The following is a 23289-nucleotide window of genomic DNA, read 5'->3' as shown; positions in this document are numbered from 1 at the left end:
ATAAAGTAATATTATTGTTAATAGTAATATTATTATTATAACGTTGTTATCATTATGGACGTATACGCCATCGCAGTAAAACGTTATTGGTCAACGGCTCTTCTCCATGGATCTCTCAGCCAATCAGCGACCACCGTTTATAACGTAGCTGCGATTGTGACGGGCCGTTGTGAATCGGAGGCCAGCGGCCCCACAATGCCAGGCGGGGGAGCCCCTTTCTCAGCAGCACAGCACAGCATCACCGCCTCGCCTCACTGAGAAAGGAACAGAGAGGAGAGAAATGCAAAGGGATGTAAGATGGCAGAGCTACAAATGCTATTAGAGGAGGAAATCCCTGCCGGTAAAAGAGCTCTCGTGGAAAGCTACCAGAACCTGTCCCGGGTTGCGGAATACTGTGAAAACAATTATGTTCAGGTAAGAGAAGGCTCGCTGCCATTAAATGTGGTGATTTTTTTCTCGGTTATCTCCGTCGTGTCTGCGGTGCTGGAGTAGAAGTGAGTGAAACCACAGGGACAGGAAATGCTGGTCGCAGCGAAAGGGATCCTCAAACCGCTAACCGGAGTGGCCTTTTCTTCTCCCGGTGTAATGATTCAGAGGCGGCTGTATGTCGTTATTCTCTGGTCCGGTGCTGGTCGGCCCGGTGTACGGGAGCCGTGTTCACATTTACAGGCTTCACTCGATGTATTGAAGGCTGCTGCTGGAGGTTTTTAGAGGGTGTGTCGTTGTTATGACCAAGTGGTTTGTCACTGACTGCATTCTGTTTGATAGGTACCCGGGACCGGCCTTCATTTATAAAAAAGACGTCAATTATCCCTTTTTATTTGATAATAACCAAACAGGCGTCACGTTTAGGCCACACAACAGCGTTATAACGGGAAATTTCACAAATCAAACGTATTATAAGCATTTCACTCATGAAAATGTAAAGCTAACTGTAAGTGCTAGTAACATTTTATGACTGTTATTATGCTAGCGAAGGAAATAGAAAAACACCATTAAGTGCTTAGCTCATTAAACTCATTATAAGTATACTTATAAGTATAAGTACAACCATTTTTCATTATTACTCTTTTCTATCAGCCTGTGAAAATAGCCTCCAAACATGCCTGTAAAATTGCATATCAGTGTATTATCATTAAATGGGCAGAGTCCCTAAAGACTTTTAGGGGAAAACACGAGTCATGCAAGAGTCTGTATTATGTGTAGTGAAACCACTCATGGTGCTGATATCATGTGTCCTACTACAGTGCTGAAAACACGTCCAGGGGATCATTTGCTTGTAATCAAATGCATGGTGCAGGTTAATGATAGGCGTGCCTGCTTGTTTTTGCATATCCAGACTGAATGTTAAATCAGTGTCAGGAAAAGTATGAACATATAGTCAAAAAAAACAGTGCTTCCCAAATTGGAGACAAACATCAGGTCCTCTGGGTATCATTTAAGTTGGACTTTCATTATTACTATTTCTTCATCTACAAAATATTGTAAAATGTGTTTCACTTCTGCATATCTAGAAGAACAAGACTCCTTCAGACAAAGTCATATTAAATTAGGATCCATGATCAAATGTGTCTACATTATTTAAACATGTTTGGGGATTTCTGCCCTGAAGAGTTACTTAGAACAAAACCTCTTCACCCTGTCACTCTCCCACATTGGGTGTGCTTTCAGTAAACTTGGGTGAGAGCGTGGTAGACCATCGCTAGGCTGAATGGTCTGGTGTGAACAGCAGTGTCTGTTGACAGGACTAGCACATGCCAGAAACCCCACTGTGCTCCAGCGTGGTAATTTTTTCACTGTGGTGCTGAGAAAGCCCACAGCTTTGCCGTAATAACACGTCAGATCACTTTGCCCTGCTTGTCATCAGAAATGCTTATGTAGGTTACATAGCTTGGATGCACGTTTAAATTCTGACAAGCATACACAGTTCTGCGCTACAGATCATTATGTAGAAAGCTACCACGTTTTATTTAAGGTCTCACAGGTAGATTTTTGGTGGTAAACGTGTATATTAGTAGCAGTGGGCTAATGGTTAGCCTGCATTACTTAGATGTTCACTTGAAGATGGTTTATGTTTCAGTAGTCTGGATTATTGTGTTGTTGTAAATGATGTTTTTTGTAGTTTGTGGTACAAATGTAGTGGTTTTCATGTTGTTAGAAACACCCAGTAGACAGCTTGACCCTTCTATGTCAGCCCACTCACTAGTTGGCTGAAATCCAGTAAATAAATCCTAACAAGAATTGTTTTTCCTTCACCTCAAGTCCAGCTCTTCAAATATGTTTGCTGACTGATGTTGCTCACAGATCTGCAATCAGGAAATGGCTTTAAAATCTGAGGTCATAAAATTTATGTCAGCAGGTCAGAGCTAAAGGAAATGGTAAACCATGTGTGAGTGTGAGGTGTTTGCAGATGGACAACAGACTCAAATCTGTTTCTGACGTGTGTCATCCGGGTGTCAAAAAGAAAAAAAAAACAAAAACATGACATGTTATGGAAACTTTGTCGTGCGATACAGGCAAAACAGTTATGTATTTGAAGTGGACAGAAGAAAAAGTAAAAGCAATAAAAATCTTGCTGACTGATGGTGGCTTTTGTTCATAGCTGCTTACATCAATATCCATCCTCTTTGTCACAAGATGTTTGCATTACATTTCCTATATCTATACCCCAGTGTGTCATATGACTAATAATGATACCACTTCATTCATCTTATTGTATGAATCACATGCTGTGACTAATGTCCAGAATGCACATTGAATGAGACAAAGACCACTGTAGGTGTTCAGCTCTGAGTTTGCTCTTACCAGCATCCTGTGTTGTTTGTACTTAATTTGTATATTGCTGTGGGCAAGCGTCAAGGCTCTTTCTTAATCCATTTATAAGAAACTGATTCATGATGCTTTTCATCTCTTGCTTCACTGCTGATTTTCAGAGCTCTATACAGCAGTGACGCTCTCTACTGCAGTATCTAGAATATTATTACACTAGGATATTCATGTCTGGTATATGAAGATGCATGTATGTTGCTTCCTCTGAATAATGATTTCTTCAGGGACATTAAAAACACGAGCATGCATATAAACACACTTGACAAACACAAACAGGGGATGAAAAGTGAGCGTGGTGCAGGTGGATTTATTTTATGCTTAGATTGTGTGCAGTAAAAATTGTTGCTGTATTCTGAATGAAGTGCTGAATTGAGCCTTTTGCTTCTAGTCATTACCATGTTTTAGGCTATTTTGTCACCTTACTGTTGTCATCGATGTGAAGTTATACTTGAATGTAATAGATCTGTGTAATCCTATGGGAACAGCATTTAATTATTGAGTTTCTGTATTCACACTATCAGCTGGAATAGCAAAATTACACAAAACACCACACTGGCAATGCATGCCCTGATATGTAGATCCACTGTGTGATGTTGGAGAAAGACTGAAGAGTTTATTCTTAGATTAGATGTTTGAAATGAGCCATTTAAAAAACTGACAAACTCCCACCTGCTAAATGACTGGTGGCACGAAACCAGAGCTCAGCTTTAGTATCTTTCTTAAGAATTTTGCATATAAAAATAGCAACTGTTTGGTGGACATAAGCTTTTTAATATGTAAAATGAATATAATGCTATTTTTGGGAACAGATGGGCGTCGGACTAGTCCTGTCATCTACTGGATGCTTAGCATCAGCAGATATTGGCATGCACATAGGTCTCAAGTCTTCACATTTAGCTTCCAAACATGTGTAATCTTAATATTAATGATTCTCCATTTTGTTCCATTATGTGGTTTGCATATTTAAACTACCAAGTACCTATCAATATATTTGACTGGCTTTGACTTTTTATTTTTTGTGGAAGGAGACCGATAGATATCAGTATCACGTTTTCTTCAAATATTGAAAAAATTAACTGTGAATCCATGTTGCTGATCCGCACCAAAATCCCCCTCCAGCTCACATGATCCCCCTCTGACTCATAGCTGTTTCATTCATGACTCACGGAGTTCATGATATTCCAGTATCAGACCTGGTGTTCAGTATATGTCACCCATAAATTGCTTTATTTTAGTGCACTGTCTGGTGTTTTAACATACAAAAAAATCAAGGAGGAACTCTGACAAAAAGCCTTTTGTAAGCTCACTGTGATATGAAACATAATATCTGGAAGCAGGAGAGAGAGTAAGAGAGGGAGATGAACAATGTAGCAGCCCACTATCAGCAGGGGTTTTCTATACAGGACATTTTTAATTAGTTTTAAGTTTTAACCTCTCTTTAAATCCCTGCTTACACATCCCTTCCTCTCCTGCATGCATTGCACTGTGCTAACACTAACAGCGTGTACACCAATATGCGATCATCTGAGTACTTTTATCATTCTAAGTACTATTTCTTGGCATTTTGCTGTTAGTGTGACTGATGAGAATAGTAAAATGTTCCAGTAGTCTGTACATGTCCTTGGGAATATAAGACAGCATTTCAGCTCAGGTATGAGGGCCTGCTCCAGTCTCTGGGATAGTGCTGTCTTTGTGTTTCACAAACTGGCAGTTAAAGGTTGACCATGTGACAGGTCACCCCGCAGGTCCCACCAGACATCTGCAACAGATGATGGTGCTGCAGGTGGTTTACAAGGTTGCAGGTGGACAGGTGGTACATGTTGTGTAGTGGGGTCATTGAAAAGGCTGCTAACCTCCTACCAGGGTGGGAAATTACCACCAGCCACCAGACAAATACTAGTAAAATAATGATTTACTAATGAGTGGCTGGTGAATCTGAACATTTATCTGTCAGCGGCTGGTAGATGTTCACGTTTTCAATAAACGTAGGTATATTTTTGAACTTTGGAGACGGAGTGTTTCCCTCTGTTTCCAGTCTTTATGCTAAGCTAACCTTTATGCTAAGCTAATGGTCTGACTGACTCTAGCTTCATTCTTGATAATCTTGTATTGATCATCTTGACAAGAAAGCAAATAAGCAAACCCAGAATGGTCAAACTATTTCTTTAGAAAATCAATGTATTTACCTGCATGTAAGCAGCAACTTATACACTCATGAGTGTCGCAGTTTTTTTGTACTTGATTAAATTTTTCATGAATCATAATTTCTAGATCAGCCTGTAACCAGTACGGAACTACAAGATGTCATCATTCATCATTACTACAGCTGCTGCTGAAGTGATGAGCCAATGAATTTATTAGTTGATCGACAGAAATTAATCAATAGCCATTTTAATAATTGACTACTTTTAATCTATTAAGAAATAGAAATATACTTAATATTAATATGTGAAAAATGAAACATTTGCAGGTCACAATAGATAAAATGGTAAAAATAAGATTTTTCTCCTCATTTCATAAATGTGTAATTACAACAACTTGAGGTATTTTGGGCATTTGGTTAATCAAATGAAGTGATTTTATATATTTTTTATGCTTTATTAGAGGGACATTAAGGAGAGAGAGATAGGGGGTGAAACGCAACAACCGTCCACAGCCAGAATCAAACCGCGGATGATGTCATTATATGGCATGCATTTTAACCAGTAGGCTACTGGAGCGTGCCAAATGCAGTGCTTTTTAACTTGTGGTAGGGATTTGTCAGTTTTGACTTCTACCCTAAATGAGAAAGTGATGAAAACTAAATAATTAACACAGAAAAATAATTGTAAGTCGCAGTTCTAGTTGTAGTTTTCTGAAAAAGTCTGTCAGCCTCTTTCCAAACTATAAATATGTCCATTCAGTCCACTTGCTATTTAAAGACATCCAGAAACAGATGGTTTGCACAGCCTGGTGGCGATTTGGGATCCTATGAAATGTCTTGGCATTTCTGTTCACTGGGCTCAACTCCCACCATGCACCTGTCCCATTTTGTCCATCTGAGTTATTCAGAAGTCATTGTTGTCCATTTCCAGGCTGCTTTGCATTCAACAAAGTCATTCCCCCTGAGCATCATAAACTCCTTGTTCACAGCCTGTCAGATCTTAACAGGACTTTGCGGTTTAAAAACAGCAGAGACCGTCACATACTGTCTCTTGTATAAAACTGCCCTCACACTCCTCTCTCAAAAAAACTGATAGGAAAGTAACAATGAGAGTGCATCATTTCCTCTTGAGTGATTTTTGGAGCTTAACTTACTTCACTCTGGCAACTTCTCCATTTCTTCCACCCACTCGTCCTTCCACAGATTTTTCTGACTTCTGTTCTCTTTTCCTTGCTGTCCTCCTTTCCTATTTCTGCCAGGCTCAAGACAAGAAGAAGGCCCTGGAGGAGACCAAGGCCTACACCACCCAGTCTCTGGCCAGCGTGGCCTACCAGATCAATGCCTTAGCCAACAATGTGCTGCAGCTGCTGGACATCCAGGCCTCGCAACTACGACGCATGGAGTCCTCCATCAACCACATCTCCCAGGTACACACTACGGCCCAAGAAAAACAGCTCCACTGCAAAAACAGTTTATTCAACGTGAAAGGCAATCCCCTCATTGAAGAGGATAAGAATCAAGAGAAAAGCTGCACAGCAAAGGGTGAACCATGTGTATCTAAAATGTTGCTTTTCAAATCAGCAAAAAAGTCTAAATTTGGATTTTATCAAAATTTAATCAAAATGTCACCATATGTACTTTAAATTCTTTATTAACCTCAACTACGAGGTTCATGAGTTAACCAGGCCTTTATTTGAAACAGGATTATATTCCTATACAGAGTTTTATTTCTTTATTTCTTTTTATTTTACCTTGTTTTATCAGTACAACAACATCATCATGTCATACTCATCACTCTGTCGCCCAGATTGTCTCAAGTCTAACAGAAATACTGTTGCCATTCACTAATGATTAAATATACCCATTTCCTTCCTGTGTGCAGTGTTTTCGCTCACTGCTAAGCTACTGTCAGTGAAACACAACATTTCCTGCATAGATGTGATACACATTAACAGCCTTCTATGACTGAAGGGCACAATGCTTCTTGTTCCTGGTAGACTCTTAATGTTAAACATCTGCAGGAAGTCTTGAGTTTCACTGACAGTAGCTGAACAATGATAAAAAAAAAAGGAGAAGAAGAAGTGATTTGAATAAATTGGTGAATAAAAACAGTATTTCTGTTAAAAAAAAAGACATACTGCTGCTGCAGAAATGTACTGTACAACATCCTGAATGTATGATGTGAGTGACTGATTGAACACATGCAGAGTTAGTTGCTCTCTACAGGTGATGTCATCCCTCATCAGTGTTTCTGACCTGGTTTATTAGCCGCAGTTGTTTTATTAGTGAATGTATAGTATTCATGGTTTACTATGCGGGTTAACAAACTGCTTCATATCTTCTACATCCTCTGAGGGAATATTGGTGGATCAAGATCAAATACAATAAAATACACACCGGTTGATATTATTCTGTGTGAGATTAACATGTTATAAAGACAGATATAGCGGGGGCATGGATCATACTGGAGCTGCCAGACCTCCACAGCCCCTCTTCAGTCCCTCTTGCTTCATCAGCAATCCTCTGTCTCTCTCTCTCTCTCTCTTTTCCTCTCTCTGCGCTTCACGCGGCCACCCTGCCTGTCAGCCAGTGAATGTCCCCGTCCCCTCCCTGTGTGCTTCATTAAGCCCGTCAGCGATGAAGCGAAATCCTGACGCCAGCATTCTCGCCTGGTTAGCATTTTCAGCTCCCGCTTTACTCCGCAGGCTACAGGATGGAGCAGAGTGAGGTGCTCTCTAATGACCAGCAAAGAAAGTCTTTTAGATATCGATCCTCAGAGATGATCAGTTCGTTTCCCCCGTTGATATTTCTGCTGCAGGCGTAATAGCACTATAGGGTATTGTAACTACATTGATTGACAGCACCAAAGACAGACACTGTTAAGCCAGTAAGGCCACCTAACTGCTGATGGGACTGAAAGCATTTTTCCTTATAAATAGCTCCTTTTCCTCTTCCCATCATGATCAAAATTAAACTTAGTCACAACAAGCATTTTGACTTGTCATTGCAGGAAAAGCACAGGTGTAAATGTGCTTCCAGACAGCGAGCGCTTGCCGCTGTGGCAACATGATTTTCTGTATTTTATATTGGCTACAAGCCTGTAGGCTAAAGCACAGGTTGCTGCTTACCACCCAGTACAATCTCATCATGCTGTTAAACAGAGCAGGTTAGTAATAGTAAGTTTTGCTAACTAGTATCATTAATGTTTTTTATTGTCTCAAACAGGATAATCAGACTTGAAATACTGTTTCTCTTCATCGATCTGTCTGTTCTCTGCTGGTGCAGAGGTATGTATATCACTCAGGAAACTCAAAGGAAAGATAGCCTGAAATCAGCTCTTATGTCATTTCCCATATGCGTTTCCCTCGCACAAGTGTCTGTGGTTGCCATGGTCACGCTGAGAGTCGCGCCGGCAAGTTCAGAAAGTTAAATCATCATGAATTCCGACAGCAGTGGCAAAGAGCCGCGCGCGTTCGCGAGAGCGGCACCGCCCCACCTCTCCTTGCCACCAGCAACTGCTCGCTGTCTGAAAGCACCGTTCGAATCACATCAAGATATGATGGCCATGTTCATATCAGAGAAGTGGATTGCCGCTGTATGAGAATTAACACCCTATTTCATAAGAGGAGAGCTGAGTCTACAGTGTAGCTCTGTTGTTGAATTTTTTATGGAAAGCCCCGATAAGATGAAGGAGAATGATACATCTCATTTCTTCATTTCAGGAGTTTGAAAACGATTGTCCTCAGTCTAAGATTGTTCAGACAGGTATCTCCCCAGGTCTCTGATTCATTATTCTAGTTGTGATGTGTCCAAGAAATTAAATTTTAACTCGCTCGGTTGTGCCAAGTATTTTTCTGGCTTTGGTCGTCCAAATTGTTTCGATGTGAAAAAAGTTAGATCGGGAAAGGAAAGAGGAAGCAGCCAAACCTTCCCTGCCAAATCCAAGTCTCATCTCTGGATTTAAAAGCCCCACTGCAGAGGAGGCTGTCACAAAATGATACAAGAAAGACTGCTACCTAAATGCAAATCAGCAGCTTATTTAATCAAAGCAGAGCTGTGGCAGCACATGTCGTCTCCGCGCACGAATCAGTTAACTTGAACGCTCGTGCCTAAAACTACGTCTGTGCATTCATCTGGAGCCAAATTACTCAAATGGTAAACAAAATGGAAGCACTTCATTTTGATTCTTTGGTAATTCAAAACATAAAGGCCCTTCCCACGAGTCTCTCAAGCCCTCTTTTACATTTCCTCGAGTCCTGCTGTCTGCCAGTTTGCTTTCTGATTCATCTCTTTCCTTTTTTTTTTTTTTGCTCAAAATTTGTCATTCATCAGCTCGATGACCCACTTGTGTCTCTCTCGGCTCCATTTCAATCGGTCAAATCCTCTCAAGTGCAGGATCAACCTAGAATTAGTTCAGACCGTACATTCAAAATATGATAATAACACAGATAGGGACACTTGTGAGGTTTTAGTCACGGCCCAAAGAATATTATGTCTACAGCAGAATTGTCTGAATTTGTAGACTAGCTACAAAGCTACATATGAGATCGTTGATGTATGATATCACACGTCTCCTGACACGCCTTGGAATCTCAATGCAGACTACATCATATTTTCCTCCTGCCAATAACACTTCAACACCGGCAGCGATTCAAAGAAGCTGAATAAGAACCATCACTCAAGAAACACGCTTGACATTTGACTTTTGATAACATCTACAGATACAACCATGTGTACAACTCTCTCTTTTTTACATTTGCTGCACTGCAGTTGTGAAATATCTCCACCCTCAAGAGGACAAAATAAAATGTGTGACAGGGTGTACTTCCTACAACTTGCTCCACTGTAATCGCAGAGAATAATCATTTGCTAAAGCACAGATTTATTAGGACGCGACTATAGATCCAGCAGCGAACATTACAGCTGTACCATCTGTTCCCACAAACAGACTGCAGAGGGTGAGCAGACAGCCAGATGTTTATTAGAGTAAAGAGATTACAAAAGAAAATGAGATTGAGAGAGCGCAGGAAGGGCAGACAGAGGTCTGTCGTCAGTGATTAGGTAACAGTTATTATGTCTAGATGTTTCATAAAGATAGCCTCACTTAGATAACTTTGTGCAGAGGAAATGCTGAAATGATGCTGACAGGATCCAATTGTCACATACAGATGTAACAGTGTAGCAAGCGTCTAGAGACAAAATAGTTAATTTTCTTGGAATTGATTCCATCACCGCTGTCCTTTCTTCTCAATGTCTTCTCGATCACGACAGTCCACCAGAAAGATTTTGTAGTTTTACATAATTAGTGTCTCTACCTTGCTCTCTCTCTTTCTCTCTGTGCCTGCCTCTCAGTGCTTCCGTCTCTTATTTTTCTCTCGCTTCCACTAATCTGCTCTCCACCTCCACTCTCCTCTATCACTAGCAGGAAACAGGCGGGTCTTTTTTCTTACTTCCCAACCGAAGCTGGGCGTGTCGCCTCAGTTTCCTCTCCTAAAAAAAGAGCGTTGCATGTCCTCTATATACACTATATCTGGCATGCAGCACACGGACTTCACGTCAGACACGTAGAGAGTTTGGGGGGGGGCTGCAGACCGGGGTCAACTTCACAACACCTAGACAGACTTTGAATCTCTCAGTCGGATTCTTGGTTTACAGCACCCAGGGAGCAGTGGAGCTGTCGGGTTGACTGGATGAGACGTCTGATGAGACCGATGCGTGACCTCGTCGCTGTGTGGGTCTCAGACACACACACACGCGAGCGTAAATCTACTTACAAAACACGCACACACATATACATTTTGTTTTTATTTTTAAAAATGTCTCTTTTTTTTAATCGAATGCGCACAAATGCAAGGAGAGGTACAGTACGCACAGTAGGATGAATATATTCCTCACACTAGCCTTAATAACACACGCGCTAACTGTACCTTCGTCAGCACTCTGCTCCCAAGCGTGACCTCATATTCTAGAGATGAAGCCGTCCGTCCTCCCTCATTCTTCACCGCATTTCGTTCAGCTCTCCCTCCCTCCCTCCTCTCATCCCTCGCTCCTTCCAGTTTCATCTATCATTCATAAATTGAAGGCCAATCCGTGCGGGCGCCTGCTGTGAGTGGTAATGACTGTAATCTCAGAAGAGATGGAGGTCACTGGCATTTTCATTCAGTCCTGGTGACGGGGTTAAAGGAGAGCTCTGTCAAACGGCCCCCAGGGTGTAGGCCAATGGAGTAGAATAGTGGGTCAGTAGGAGCTCAGAGGATGGACGCAGATTGTATGTCCGGGCAGCGGGAGGCTGAGAGACTTGAAAACCACAGAGGAAGAAAACGGATGAAATTATAAAGACACAATTTCTTTTTTTTTATATAATTAAAGGGGCACTTTATCAATTTAACACATCAAAGTCAGTTTATTCATCATTTGCCAGTTGTGTTTTTGGAGTTCAGCCCATACAAGGGACTAAAAGTCAGGACATCTCGACGATGAAAACTTCTGTTAATCAAACTCAACACATCGTATTATTTCATAATCAAAGCCCTTCAAGCAAATAAATGGATTATATCTCCTTGAGCTGGTGGAAGGCTTTTAATTAGAAACAGATGAAGGAAGTGTTGAATTTACATCAATTCACAGGAAACAGCAACAGATCAGAAGACAAGGAGGCCTCCAACTCAAAAATATTTGATCAAATACATGTATAAAACAGGCAAAAATGTCTCTTATTATAGCCTCTCCTCAGGGAAATGATTTACAGTAATAGAAGTAAAACAGAAAGTTGGATGCCTCCTGTACCCATCACTCACATCCTGCTTTGTTTCTCTCCCGCAGACTGTGGACATTCATAAGGAGAAGGTGGCACGTCGAGAGATCGGCATCCTGACCACAAATAAGAACACCTCTCGCACCCACAAGATCATCGCCCCGGGCAACATGGAGCGGCCAGTGCGCTATATTCGAAAGCCAATCGACTACACACTGCTGGATGATGTGGGACACGGTGTCAAAGTAAGACTGATCTGGATCATTATGTCAAGATAAAAACCTTAAAGGACCGGTGTGTAAGGCTTCAAGCAGAACATACGTGGCAGAAATGGAATAAAATAGTCATAAGTATGTTTAAAATAGTGTATAATCACCTGAAAATAAGAATTGTTGTGTTTTCGTTACTTGGAAGGTGAGGGAAGGAGTACTCAGTTGGTTGCAATCTGCAACCTCACCGCTAGATGCCACTAAATCCTACACACTGGTCCTTTAAATAGACTTAAAAGTCAACAAATCTTGATATATTTATTTACTCAGCATTCTTGTTTCTGTTCACTCTCTAGCTACTGGTTTTCAAAAAGCACTTCTACACTGTTGTAGCTTCATCACAACCAGACTGACGCAGCCAAATCCTAAAGTCATTACTTTGATATATCGTCTTCATTTCCAGTGTCGATCGATATCGCAGGACAGCAAAACACATACTCAGTCCAGTTCACACCTGGCACTTTGATGTCTGCTTTCATAATTCACTCACACACATCCACTCACACCACGAGCCAATCAATACACTGGCCTTTTAGTTAATTAAGTACGGAAACGCATAGAACAAACACTTGTAAGATGCTAAGTTAGTAGCAGACTGTGACAAGACTAAAAAAAGTTTTGTTTGTCAGAAGTTTTCTTCATGCTCAGTAACAACTTCCCAAGCTGGAAGTTAATGGATGGTTTTTTTGTGTTTTTGGTGTCCAGACTGAGCAAGAAAGCAACATCTCGGCCAAGTGTTCCCCACACCATCACATTCCCTTTTGAATCCCGGGAACATATTCTTTCAACCCTTTTCCGCCTCATTCTTTGATTTTTTTTATTCTCTCTCCCTATGATCCATCCGCTCTCTCTCCTCTCCCCTCTGCTTCTTTTCCTACTTTTTAACAAAACGTGAGTGTGTGAGTATGTGTGTGTGTGTCTACAGACAGCTATGTATATCGATTGCTGGAGTCATACATTTCCGCAGAGTGTTTGAGTCATCCTCTTCATCCCTCTCTCAACGCCTATGTCTGTCAAGATAGTAGCCATTTTCTGACTTTCAAACAACACCATTAAAATTCAAAAGCTAGTGTTTCCTCCTCTGAGAGCTGGTTCACACTGAGACGGATTTGGCACGGCCCGCTATGCAAATGAAGCATCATTCATGGGTGCTGCGAATGATGGATCTCCGAAAAAATCAGTGCAGATCATCGGTGTGGATGCCAGAAAACGTTCAACCCTTTTTCTCTCTTTCCATAGAAAAGGAATAGTACGAGCTGCCAAAACATGACTCAGATATGTGTAAAAAGGCTTGTTTTTGGAGTCTACATTTGGGGAGTGCTTTGTTCTATTCAAGTTTAGTTTTTTAAACAAAGTTTATATCATTTAAGGGAGGAAGAAAACCTCTGAGTATTGAAATATCCCTTGCTATTGGATATTTGAGCTATTCATTTTGAATTCTCTGTGATTTCTCTGTCTGGCTTTTGTGTGTGTGTGTGTATATGTGTAGCTGCATGTGTGTTCATGGATGTGTGTTTGTCTGGCTCGGCACAGACAGAAATGCATATCACATTGCATATTTCCCCCCCCCCCGAGAACACTCTCTCTCTCTTACACGTCTGTGAATAATTTAGAAGGATTGATATCATTTCATACTCACAACTGCAGCAGCCACTAGATAGAAAAACACTTCTGAGAGTGGTATATTATCTTATTTGCTGTTGTGTACATGCTCACGGTATGGGTGTGTTCATCCTGTGTAAGAATCAACACTTTATTAGCACTGCCTATTTCCTCTTGGCTGTTGTGGATTCCCTCGAGCGTTCAAGGCGTGATCACCAGCAGCCCCTCTGCCTGCCATCTACATCACCAGGGGAACTCACCCACGGATAGACGGGAAGCCAGACTCGAGCACGGAACGACCCATTCACACATTTACGGATGACTGTGCTCTCCTCTCCGCCATAATAGCCTTTTATTGGCATTACTGCCAGTTACCAGGGTGACATAGTTTCAGCCACGCCAACGGTCTGAACCTCACCTCGCCGCTGTTATTTATAGCCTGGCTGTGCTTTACTACCCAAGTGCAACACTGAAAGCGTCAGAGCAGCCACATGTCGCTCACGCATCGCTCATTATCTGTAGTGTGTCTAACGATACGGTGATCCCGATTCTGATTACAGCCTGTAACGCACGTCTAGACGTTGACACACACAGAATAGGCTCACACACACACACTTATATCAACAAGGCTGAGGTGTAGTTTCACTCTGTGCTTTTGAGCAACAGTACAGTTAGTGGTTTAATCTTTCTTGCTCTTTTTTTCCCCAAAAGCCGTGTTTAGAAACTGGAACAAAAGGAAGTTAAGTTCCTTTTCGTTAAGTGTTGGGTTGTTTGGTGGGTTTTTATCTCTGGCAGACAGGTGTGTGACTGGCATTCAAAAAAATAATGTCTCATCCTGATGATGGATGCTGGTTAGAGTTTATTGCAACAGATAATATGTGAAATGTTTATAAAATGTGACTCAAGATGAGTCAAGAGATGTGATTAGTACAGCTAGTGAGCAAATGATTCATCCTTTAAATTCATAAGGTAATAATGCCAAAAGTTTGCTGCTTTTCTCTTTTTTCTATCTTTGTTAATGAAATGCTGTTATTCATGTGAGAAAGTCTGAAAAATATCATAATTTCACTCCATACTGTAAAGGCAATTATTTATTTCACAATATAAACACAATCCAATTATTTATTATTCAATATCATCATCATGGATAGTCAGTAGAAAACGTTTCTGATTCATTGAATGGACTTGAAACAGAATTTTAGCCCTTGGTCACCTGGTCAGTCTACTCAGTCTACGTGAATCTGGTTGGGTTTAAGAAGCAGCAGTGTGGCCTGTAGTGGGGATTTAGACTTATATTTACACCAGCATGTTTCCTTATATTAGTGTCCTTTATGTCTTATTATCTGTCTCTACTCTCTTACTTGTGTTTCTGTGATGCTCGTTCAATCTACACCTACTGTAACAACTTAAACACAGCATATAATAATAAAGAATAGAAGTATGGTTCATGCATAATGCTTAGATTTCACACTGACTATCACTAGAATAACTAAAATCAAAGACTCACTCTCAAAACCATTAACCAACTCTGTCTTCTCTTTTTGCCTGCTTGCACTCAGTGGCTTAAGGCCAAGGTAAGAGATGCTTGTCTTTCTCTTCTTTTCCTCATGTGTTGATCAAACTCCAAGCGATCGGGGGACACATACACCCCTTAAAACTGTAAACAAGAATTTAACATTTTGATGTGAGATTTTGTTTCCTGATTTATTGCAGTGCAACAAAGCATCGTCATTATACATTAGAATATCTTCATGTGTTGTTGCCTGCTACTTGTAAAATTCAAATGCTCACCAGTTGTCATTAGTCTAACTGTTGCAAGTCGATACCTAATGTGAAATTTTCCCATGAATATTGTATAAGTTCAACTCAATATGTATAATATGTTACAGTAAAGAAAAGTGGTAATAGGAGATTTAAAATATACATTATAATCATCCCATTTTACATGCACATGCACAATTTCTCAATCTAGGCAGCCAATCACCTGCTCCCTTCAAGCCTTAGTGCCAGTCTTACTCCAAGAACTTTTCTGTCTGTAAAGCTCAATTGAAACTACTTCAGGTTTTGCTTAATTATTATCAGGTTGAGTGACTCCTCGGCTTTAATATTCATTGGCAGGGGAAACACTGCCGTCAGCTATTCAGATTATACAAACGCTTCTTTCCTCCTTTTAACACGTCTTTGCTCTTCCAGCAACATGGGAACAATGCGGCAGGGCGAGGAGGGACGCTTTCCAGGACCAACCCACCTACACAGAAACCCCCAAGCCCCCCAATGGCTGGTCGCGGTACCCTGGGGTAAGAACTTATAGTTTAACATGTATGATTTGTTAAAGTTACGGTAGTCCTGATCTCACCAGCGTCGCTATGTGCATGTGTTTATCCTTGCACTTACAGAAAAAAAAAGTTGTTTGGTTTGGGCAATTGAATGTGTCCTGAATGGTAAACCATGGTTACATTAACAAACAGCATCCACAGGGCTCTTACAGCCTGAAGAACATTTTTTATGTATTTTTGCGAGTTCATTTTTTCTTCTGTACTTCTCTTTCCTTATCTATTATCTCTGTCCAGGCGCAACACTCCCTACAAGACACTGGAGCCAGTGAAGCCCCCGGTGGTGCCTAATGACTACATGACGAGCCCGGCCCGACTGGGCAGCCAGCAGAGCCCTGCACGCACAGCCTCTCTCAACCAGAGGCCCAGGACACACAGGTAGCACAGACCTTGTTCACGTGTGAATGTGCACAAAGTGTTTTCACAGAGCTGTGAATCTGTTGCCACAGTGACAGGTATAATGACAGAATGACATATGAGAGAGTAATGATAGGATGTCAAAAGTGGTCATGTAATTAAGGTTGTCTCACGCCTCCTTTAGTGATCATCATTAAGGCTCTCTCTCTCTCTCTCTCTCTCTCTCTCTCTCTCTCTCTCTCTCTCTCTCTCTGCAGTGGCAGCAGTGGTGGGAGTGGCGGCAGGGAGAACAGTGGAAGCAGTGTAGTGGGTGTCCCTCTAGCAGTTCCCACCCCCTCCCCTCCCAGTATGGGGCAAGGTGAGTCCCAGCAGCCGTAACCTTTCATTATTGCTCACCAGGTGTCCACGGGTAGGGAGTAATTACTGGGTTTGTTGGTTTTTTTCTGTATCTCCCCGTGTGTCACTCTATGACTCTTATAGATCTTTTCACAGTAGACACATGGACTTGTCTTTGTAGCAAAAGCACAGGTGTTACTAATAACATTAACGATGGCTCATTAAGTGCAGTGTGTCCCAGTAAGCCATGACAGTGAACACAATACCAGGAGCCTGGAACAGATAAATAGAAGGCAGTCGTGGTTGATTTTATTATTCACACTTGTGCTTTTCCTTTAATGACAGGATGTATGTACATGCAGACATACTTTTTTTAATTGTGATGTTTTTATTCTAATGTGTACATGTAATCTGTGCTGTATTTATCATTTATGTTAAAATATCATATGTGTATGATATGTAGCGATGTGGGAGGAAATCCGGAACAGCTGTAAGTAACTGCTAAAGTAAATCAGTAACCACAATCCTCTATCAGAGGTTGTAATGCTGCCGTCCTCACCCACAGTGGCGACATCTTCAGCCTCAGTGCCCCAGGGTCCCGGCTTGGGTCCCATCCCCATGTCCCAGTTCGGCACCATCTCCCGCCAAATCTCCCGTCACAACTCCTCCACCACCTCCTCTGCTTCCATGGTGTCGGCCACAGGCACCTACCGCCGCGCCCCTTCAGTCTCCTCCCAGCAGCCCCACATCAACGGGGGCCCAGCCTACCCACAGAACTCAGGTAACTCAGGTTTAATGCATTGATTTGCTAATAATAATACTTATATATAGGGTGTGGTTTGGTAGAATGTTGGTGTGTAGAAATATAAGGCCGTGTTAAGTGTGTGAAAGGAGGATCATAAAGCTATGGTTAGATTTTTTTTAAATATCAAATATAAGAATGGTATTTGTTTTATTTTAATGTTGAGCATCTTATTATATTGTCATTGACATTTAAAGTATCCTGAGAAGTCGTATCTAATCTAATGAAACTCGCAGATAGACTCACCCGTGACCAAATTGAATGTGACAGCATTTGTTGTATTACTGTACTGTCCGTTCTTGGCAGTTGTTTTATTATCCTCAATCCATAATTATGCTAATCTGCTTAAAACTCTCCTTTGGGTATGAAAGGTATGCATGGACTAGCCCTTCCAGAGGCTAATGAAAATGATTGATGGTTCATAATTAGTGAAGTCAGGCTTGTTGAAACCTTCCCACCTCAGCACTGCTTGTGCAGCAGCTGTCATTACCATTTCTAATTGACTTATGACATTGTCACTTTAGTCCGCCGGAGGACGCTTCTTTTTCAGGAGTGGCAGGTAGACAGAAGGGCATTTCAGGTCAGAGAAAAAAACATAAACAACTGCTTGACAAGGGGAAACCCAGGACGTACGTATGCATATTTTCTGTCAGAAGAGCAGGATTGATTTTGGCAGCCATCACTCTGAGCCATTCTCCTCTAATGGCTTCGCTCTCAAAGGACAAGCATCATCCTTGGCACAGAACAGAGGAGGGAGGAGGCTGTCTGTCTTGTCTGGGAGGAGAGAGAGAATGATGCAGAGCTGAATCAACTAGGGACTTAACTGGTACATCAAATGATCTCTGTGATGTCTTCTCTTTGAAATTTAATGACAGTGAAAGATGCGTGTGCATTTCTGGTGACTGTAATAGAAGTTTTTACAGTACAGAAGCTAGTGGCGGTACGTACGGAAGCTCATTGATCTCTCCTTGAGCTCAGAGGGTGCAGCTGTGGATGGATGAGGCTCTGTGGTGAGAGCAGCGTGGAAAAATAAGACGTTACTGCCCAGTCAGATTACAGACGCCCCTCCATCACATGTGATTTATGAGTCAGACCTGGCGTGCATGTGTGTGACATCATGTCTTTGAGTGAGGACAGCTGTGTTTCTCTTTGTTTGTATGTCCATTTATCTTTTTTTTTTTTTATGTCAAAGCCTCTTTTTAAGGGCAGAAGGTAGAGATTACATGAATACAAAGCCGTTCAGCAAAGGGTGTGATTAAACTCAAATGTTGCTCTTGATCCACACACACTACTCTAATGAGCATTGAGTTAAACTGCTAGTTCGATCACATGTGGATGCTGCAGCTCTACTTGTCTACTTGTCATTCTGTCACCTTGCTACTGTTGTTTTTTGGTGGGGGGGGGGGGGGGGTTGTGTAGTGCTTTGTACCTCTTTCACTGTAGCAGAAACCTTCTGCTGCCCACAGCTTTTGCTTTTGACTTAAAACAGATGCTGATGAGGTAGATTCTCAAGCTGAGATGAGATGACTGCCTCTTTAGCACAGCTTGAAAAACGCAGCACAAAAGAACGCTGATTGGAAATGTGTAAATGAGTTGCTCAGCAATGCTTGCTGCACTGTTTCGCTCGCTCACAAGCTTTTTTATTTTCTTTTTTTTCCCCCTCTCTGTCTCCATTCTGCTTTTCCTCTCATCTATGATGTTTTCTCTCTATGTCATTGTCTTTCTCCCTGTCCACCACCTCCCATCGCTCTCCGTCTCTCTGCTGCTTCTTCTGCTTGTCTGGGTGTTGCCGCTCCAGTGTCTGTGGCTCCTCCGCCTCCTCCTCCAATGGTCCAGCTGACCCCACAGATCCCTCTGACCGGCTTTGTGGCCAGAATGCAGGAGAGCAGTAAGTACTCAACACATACATAGACATGTTACGCTGATATACATGTATAACTACAATTAAATGTACAAAAACACTGTACACTGTAAATACCCATTATATACACATACATACAATAATGCAAAAAAACATACTTTTCATTCATTCACATCCACCTACTCTAAGAAACATTCACTCACGCCCATTTGCAGGAAAAAGCACATATGTGGGCATCTCCACATGCATACATATAGTATATAGAGTCTATGTGGAGACATCTTTCCTCATTCATCTTAACAATAATCTGAAACGGTCTCAGCATCCACACACTGCTTCACATTCACACTCAGCACTGCGGCTCGCTGCACTCAGCACACCTTTTCCTGCACCGTGTGCAGGGTTGAGGGCGCCCGTGTCCCTCAGATGTCTGTCTGTTGCCATGGCGATGGATCACATAAAACGTGCGTCCTGTACTCTCTGTCCACCGAGGAGAGAAAATGTGACCTGATGCCGTGTCCTGATTCTCCACCCGCCTGTCTAGAGAAATGCAGCTGTGTTAGCTGTCTAACTGTCTGCATCTGTCTGTCAAGCTAAAGGCAAGCAGCCAAAACACTGAACCGAAGGACACGGCTGGCTATGAGTCATCCAGTCCAATACAGAACAAATTGTTTTAATATACTATATGTGCATCCCTCTGTAATTGTTTGCTGACTAAATGTATGCTGCTCTTAAGCAGACGCTAACATAATTAAGAATTTGGACAATATTCATATGAATAAATGTCTGCAACATCATTCAAGCTTTAACATTTGCTCTTTAGCCAGTGTCTGGAAGGTCTTTCTCTGTACTAGTCCACTGGCTTACAGGAAGTGCTGCATTTTAGCAACAGTGATTATTATGTAAATAGAAGAAGAACTGGGTACTTAGTATGAGGAGCAATAACCACCCTGACTGAACAGACAGAGAAAAGAATGCCACAGTCCAAAGGAGGTCACAACACTTAAAACGCAGTGGATCTCCTGTGCAAAAACTGTGAACTTCATCTCCTAGATTATCGGTTTTATACTTAATAAAACTTACAAATAGATACCCAAACATATGTTATTACATGTTTTTTTTTTAAGATATCATGCTTTGTCTGTCAGCATGAATTGTAATTCATTACCGTCACAGAGGCTTCCAGAAGTCAGATGCAGTCCTTGCCAACTACATACTCACACTCTGACTAAAAGTAATGTATGCTGTGTTTACACAGACCTTTAAAATGGGTAATGGATATGACTAATACAATCCAAGAGAAGCATTTTCAGCTCTTAATGCTCAAATAGATTTAAAGTCAGTTGTTAGACCAGAGGAAAAAGGTGCGTAAGCAGATTGGAATCGAGGGGACACGTTATTTAAATTTAGTCCTCTTGTGCATTATCACCAGTTGTTTAATTCAACAGCAGCAGCCTTATGAATTAGTTAGATAAGAGGTAGGGAGGGTTGTTCTTTAATCACTGGACATATGGGTGAAAGGCTGCAGGGAGACTCGCTTTAAGATTAACTGGGTGAAAGAAGGAAAAGACTGCAGCACCAAAGGATCAGTGTCAGGGCCGAGTAAAGCTTTTAAAATCGCAATTATGTATAACACTGATCCACCCATATTACCACCTCGCATTGGTGTGAACACGCACATAGAAATGATGAGTCCTTGCCTGTGTTACTATCAGCCGTACGACACAGAATCACCCCCGACTGAATGCAGAAATACAAACCAGTCTCACTTCATTCTAAGTAGGTCTCACAAAACCGACTCAAGGGAGTATTTAGGGTGTTTGTGCTTAAAAAGAGCATGTGCTAACTTTTCAGGGGAAGAAAAATGCAAATCACACAAGTTTTTGAATATCTTAAAATGAAGCCACAAAACCACTGAGTTGTTATTTAGCAGTTATTTGAAAAAGTAGTTTAAATTGTTTTGTTCTTACTCTAGCTCTCTGTGGGGTGACATAGAACTGAATAATACTAGTAATACTTGTTGTACTAGAGTCAATAATATTAGTGCCATAGCCACAGTACCATTGAGGATCATGAGATGTTGTGCAGTCTATTTTATTCTTTAACTAACACACGGTAGGTATTTATAGGCTGATTCCAGGATTTTAGGGTCCATATATGTAAATGTTACTAATTGTAAGGACAGTAAATAAATGAATGCAATATTTCCCCACAATAATGTTACATCGTTCCTGGCAATGTGATGAAAGCTTTGAAACTTGTGCTCATGACCTCAGTATTTCTAAAATCCTGGATCCGGAACCTGAATACTCATAGTAGTTGTAGCTTCTGTCTTACATATGAGTAGAAAAAAAACCCAAAGCTGCCCTCTAGTGGACGCTTGAAACTCTGCACATTTACTCTAAAATTGAATTGTCTGCAGAGTTCTTTGTAGTAAAAAGATTCCTGTTGGTTTAGATGATGGTTGCCAAAATGCAAAAAAATAATTAGACAAAATGTTGGCTAGATTAAAGTCTATAAAAGTAGTACTGAATTTTGAAACTGAAACTTCATACAAACCCTGCCTGAAGAGGTCTGACACGTTATCTGTGTGCTCTTTTTTCTCATTTAATTTCTCTGTCCTCCTTCAGTAACAGACAGCCCAGCTCCGCCCCCTCCGCCTCCCCCAGAGGACATGGGTGTGTTTGAGGAACCCTCTCCCCCTCCTCCCCCCCCACCCGTGGACTATGAGGAAGAAGAGGCCGCGGTTGTCCACTACAGCGATCCCTACGCTGACGGAGACCCCCACTGGGCCCCCAAGGTTTATTTAGAGAAAGGTTAGTGCCAGAGCAAACAGTCTGGTGGAAACTGTAAACCGATAAAAAAAAAGACATTTGTAAGGTTAATTCTCTTTCCATTTATTTTCTGCCTCATCCCAGTTGTGGCCATCTACGACTACTCCAAGGACAAGGAGGATGAGCTGTCCTTCATGGAGGGAGCCATCATCTACATAATCAAGAAGAACGACGACGGTTGGTTCGAAGGCGTCTGCAACGGCGTCACCGGACTCTTCCCGGGAAACTACGTCGAGTCGATCATGCACTATGCTGACTAAAAAAAAAAAACAAACAAACAAAAAAAACACATACACAACATGGCAGTGCAGTTTTAAACAAAGGTAAAAACCGTGAAGATGTACAGACGTATGCAGTCCGGCGATAGCAGTTCATACAGCTCCCATTTTGAATGAAGTGCCATGGTGAAGTCTTTGGAATTTACAAATGGTTTTTCTTTTGGCGGAGCTTGTGCTTGCACAGTTTTGTTCTGCTCCCAGAAAAAAAAGAAAAAAAAAAAAAAAAAAAAAGAGGTGTCGCACAAAGAAGGAGGGTGCTGAAGCTTTTGGAGGAGCGAGGTCTGTTAGTTTACACTGTGGACAAAAAGGGAGGGGATAAAAGCTTTCTTTCTAGCGCCGTCACATCTGTGGCGCTCGAACTGTAACGGTCACATTTTGCCTCACAAGAAATGAATCACTGAAAGGAAAAAAAAAACACATTTTAAGCCTCAGAGTAGTTTCAAAACAATACCAAGTAAATTAGATGTAGTGTTAATTTGTGTACGTGCAAACAACCCGGTTTAACATATCTACAGTATTTGCAGTTCATTCAGGAAAGTGAAGTATTGCTGTGATTTGAATTGAATAGACGAGGCAGTGTAGTGCTCCTACCCCTTCTTTTGCACTGTAGTCCAGCAGACCGGCTACATTTAAAAGCTCTTCTCTCTTTTCAAAAACATCCATCTTACCTTATCAAAAAAACAAACAAAACAACAACAAAATAAATACTGAAAAGGACAAAGAAACATCAACAAGTGCATTAGGACACGACTGAATGTTCAATGCCGTCGATGTCCGAATCACAAGATGTTAAAAAGGAGGCGAGGGGGTGAGAAAGCAACCTGGAGTTGTGTATTTACTATGCTAAGGTATGTGTCGGTGGGGATGGTGTTAAAAAGGGTGAACTGAGTG

General features: G+C 41.5%; 1 protein-coding gene across 4 annotated transcripts; it reads left to right on the top strand.

Annotated features, from left to right (window-relative positions):
* Nucleotides 1-77: 77 nt before the first annotated feature.
* LOC122993336 (abl interactor 1-like) lies at nt 78-22632 on the top strand. Of its 4 annotated transcripts, XM_044367417.1 has the most exons (11): nt 80-414; nt 6232-6399; nt 11795-11971; nt 15157-15171; nt 15791-15894; nt 16168-16308; nt 16545-16645; nt 17189-17404; nt 19224-19313; nt 21917-22102; nt 22205-22632. In XM_044367417.1, exons 1-11 carry the CDS (start codon nt 298-300, stop codon nt 22378-22380), a joined length of 1491 nt encoding a protein of 496 aa, XP_044223352.1. In that variant the 5' UTR covers nt 80-297; the 3' UTR covers nt 22381-22632. The 4 variants fall into 4 exon arrangements, with proteins under 4 accessions (XP_044223354.1, XP_044223352.1, XP_044223355.1 ...); XM_044367419.1 differs by lacking the exon at nt 19224-19313 and having other exon boundaries at nt 78-414; XM_044367418.1 differs by lacking the exon at nt 15157-15171 and having other exon boundaries at nt 83-414.
* Nucleotides 22633-23289: the final 657 nt, after the last annotated feature.

The sequence above is a fragment of the Thunnus albacares genome, chromosome 12 (genome assembly GCF_914725855.1).
Source record: "Thunnus albacares chromosome 12, fThuAlb1.1, whole genome shotgun sequence".
Lineage (NCBI taxonomy): Eukaryota > Metazoa > Chordata > Actinopteri > Scombriformes > Scombridae > Thunnus > Thunnus albacares.
Note: the sequence above shows the minus strand (reverse complement) of the source record. Positions and strands in the feature narration are given on the sequence as shown.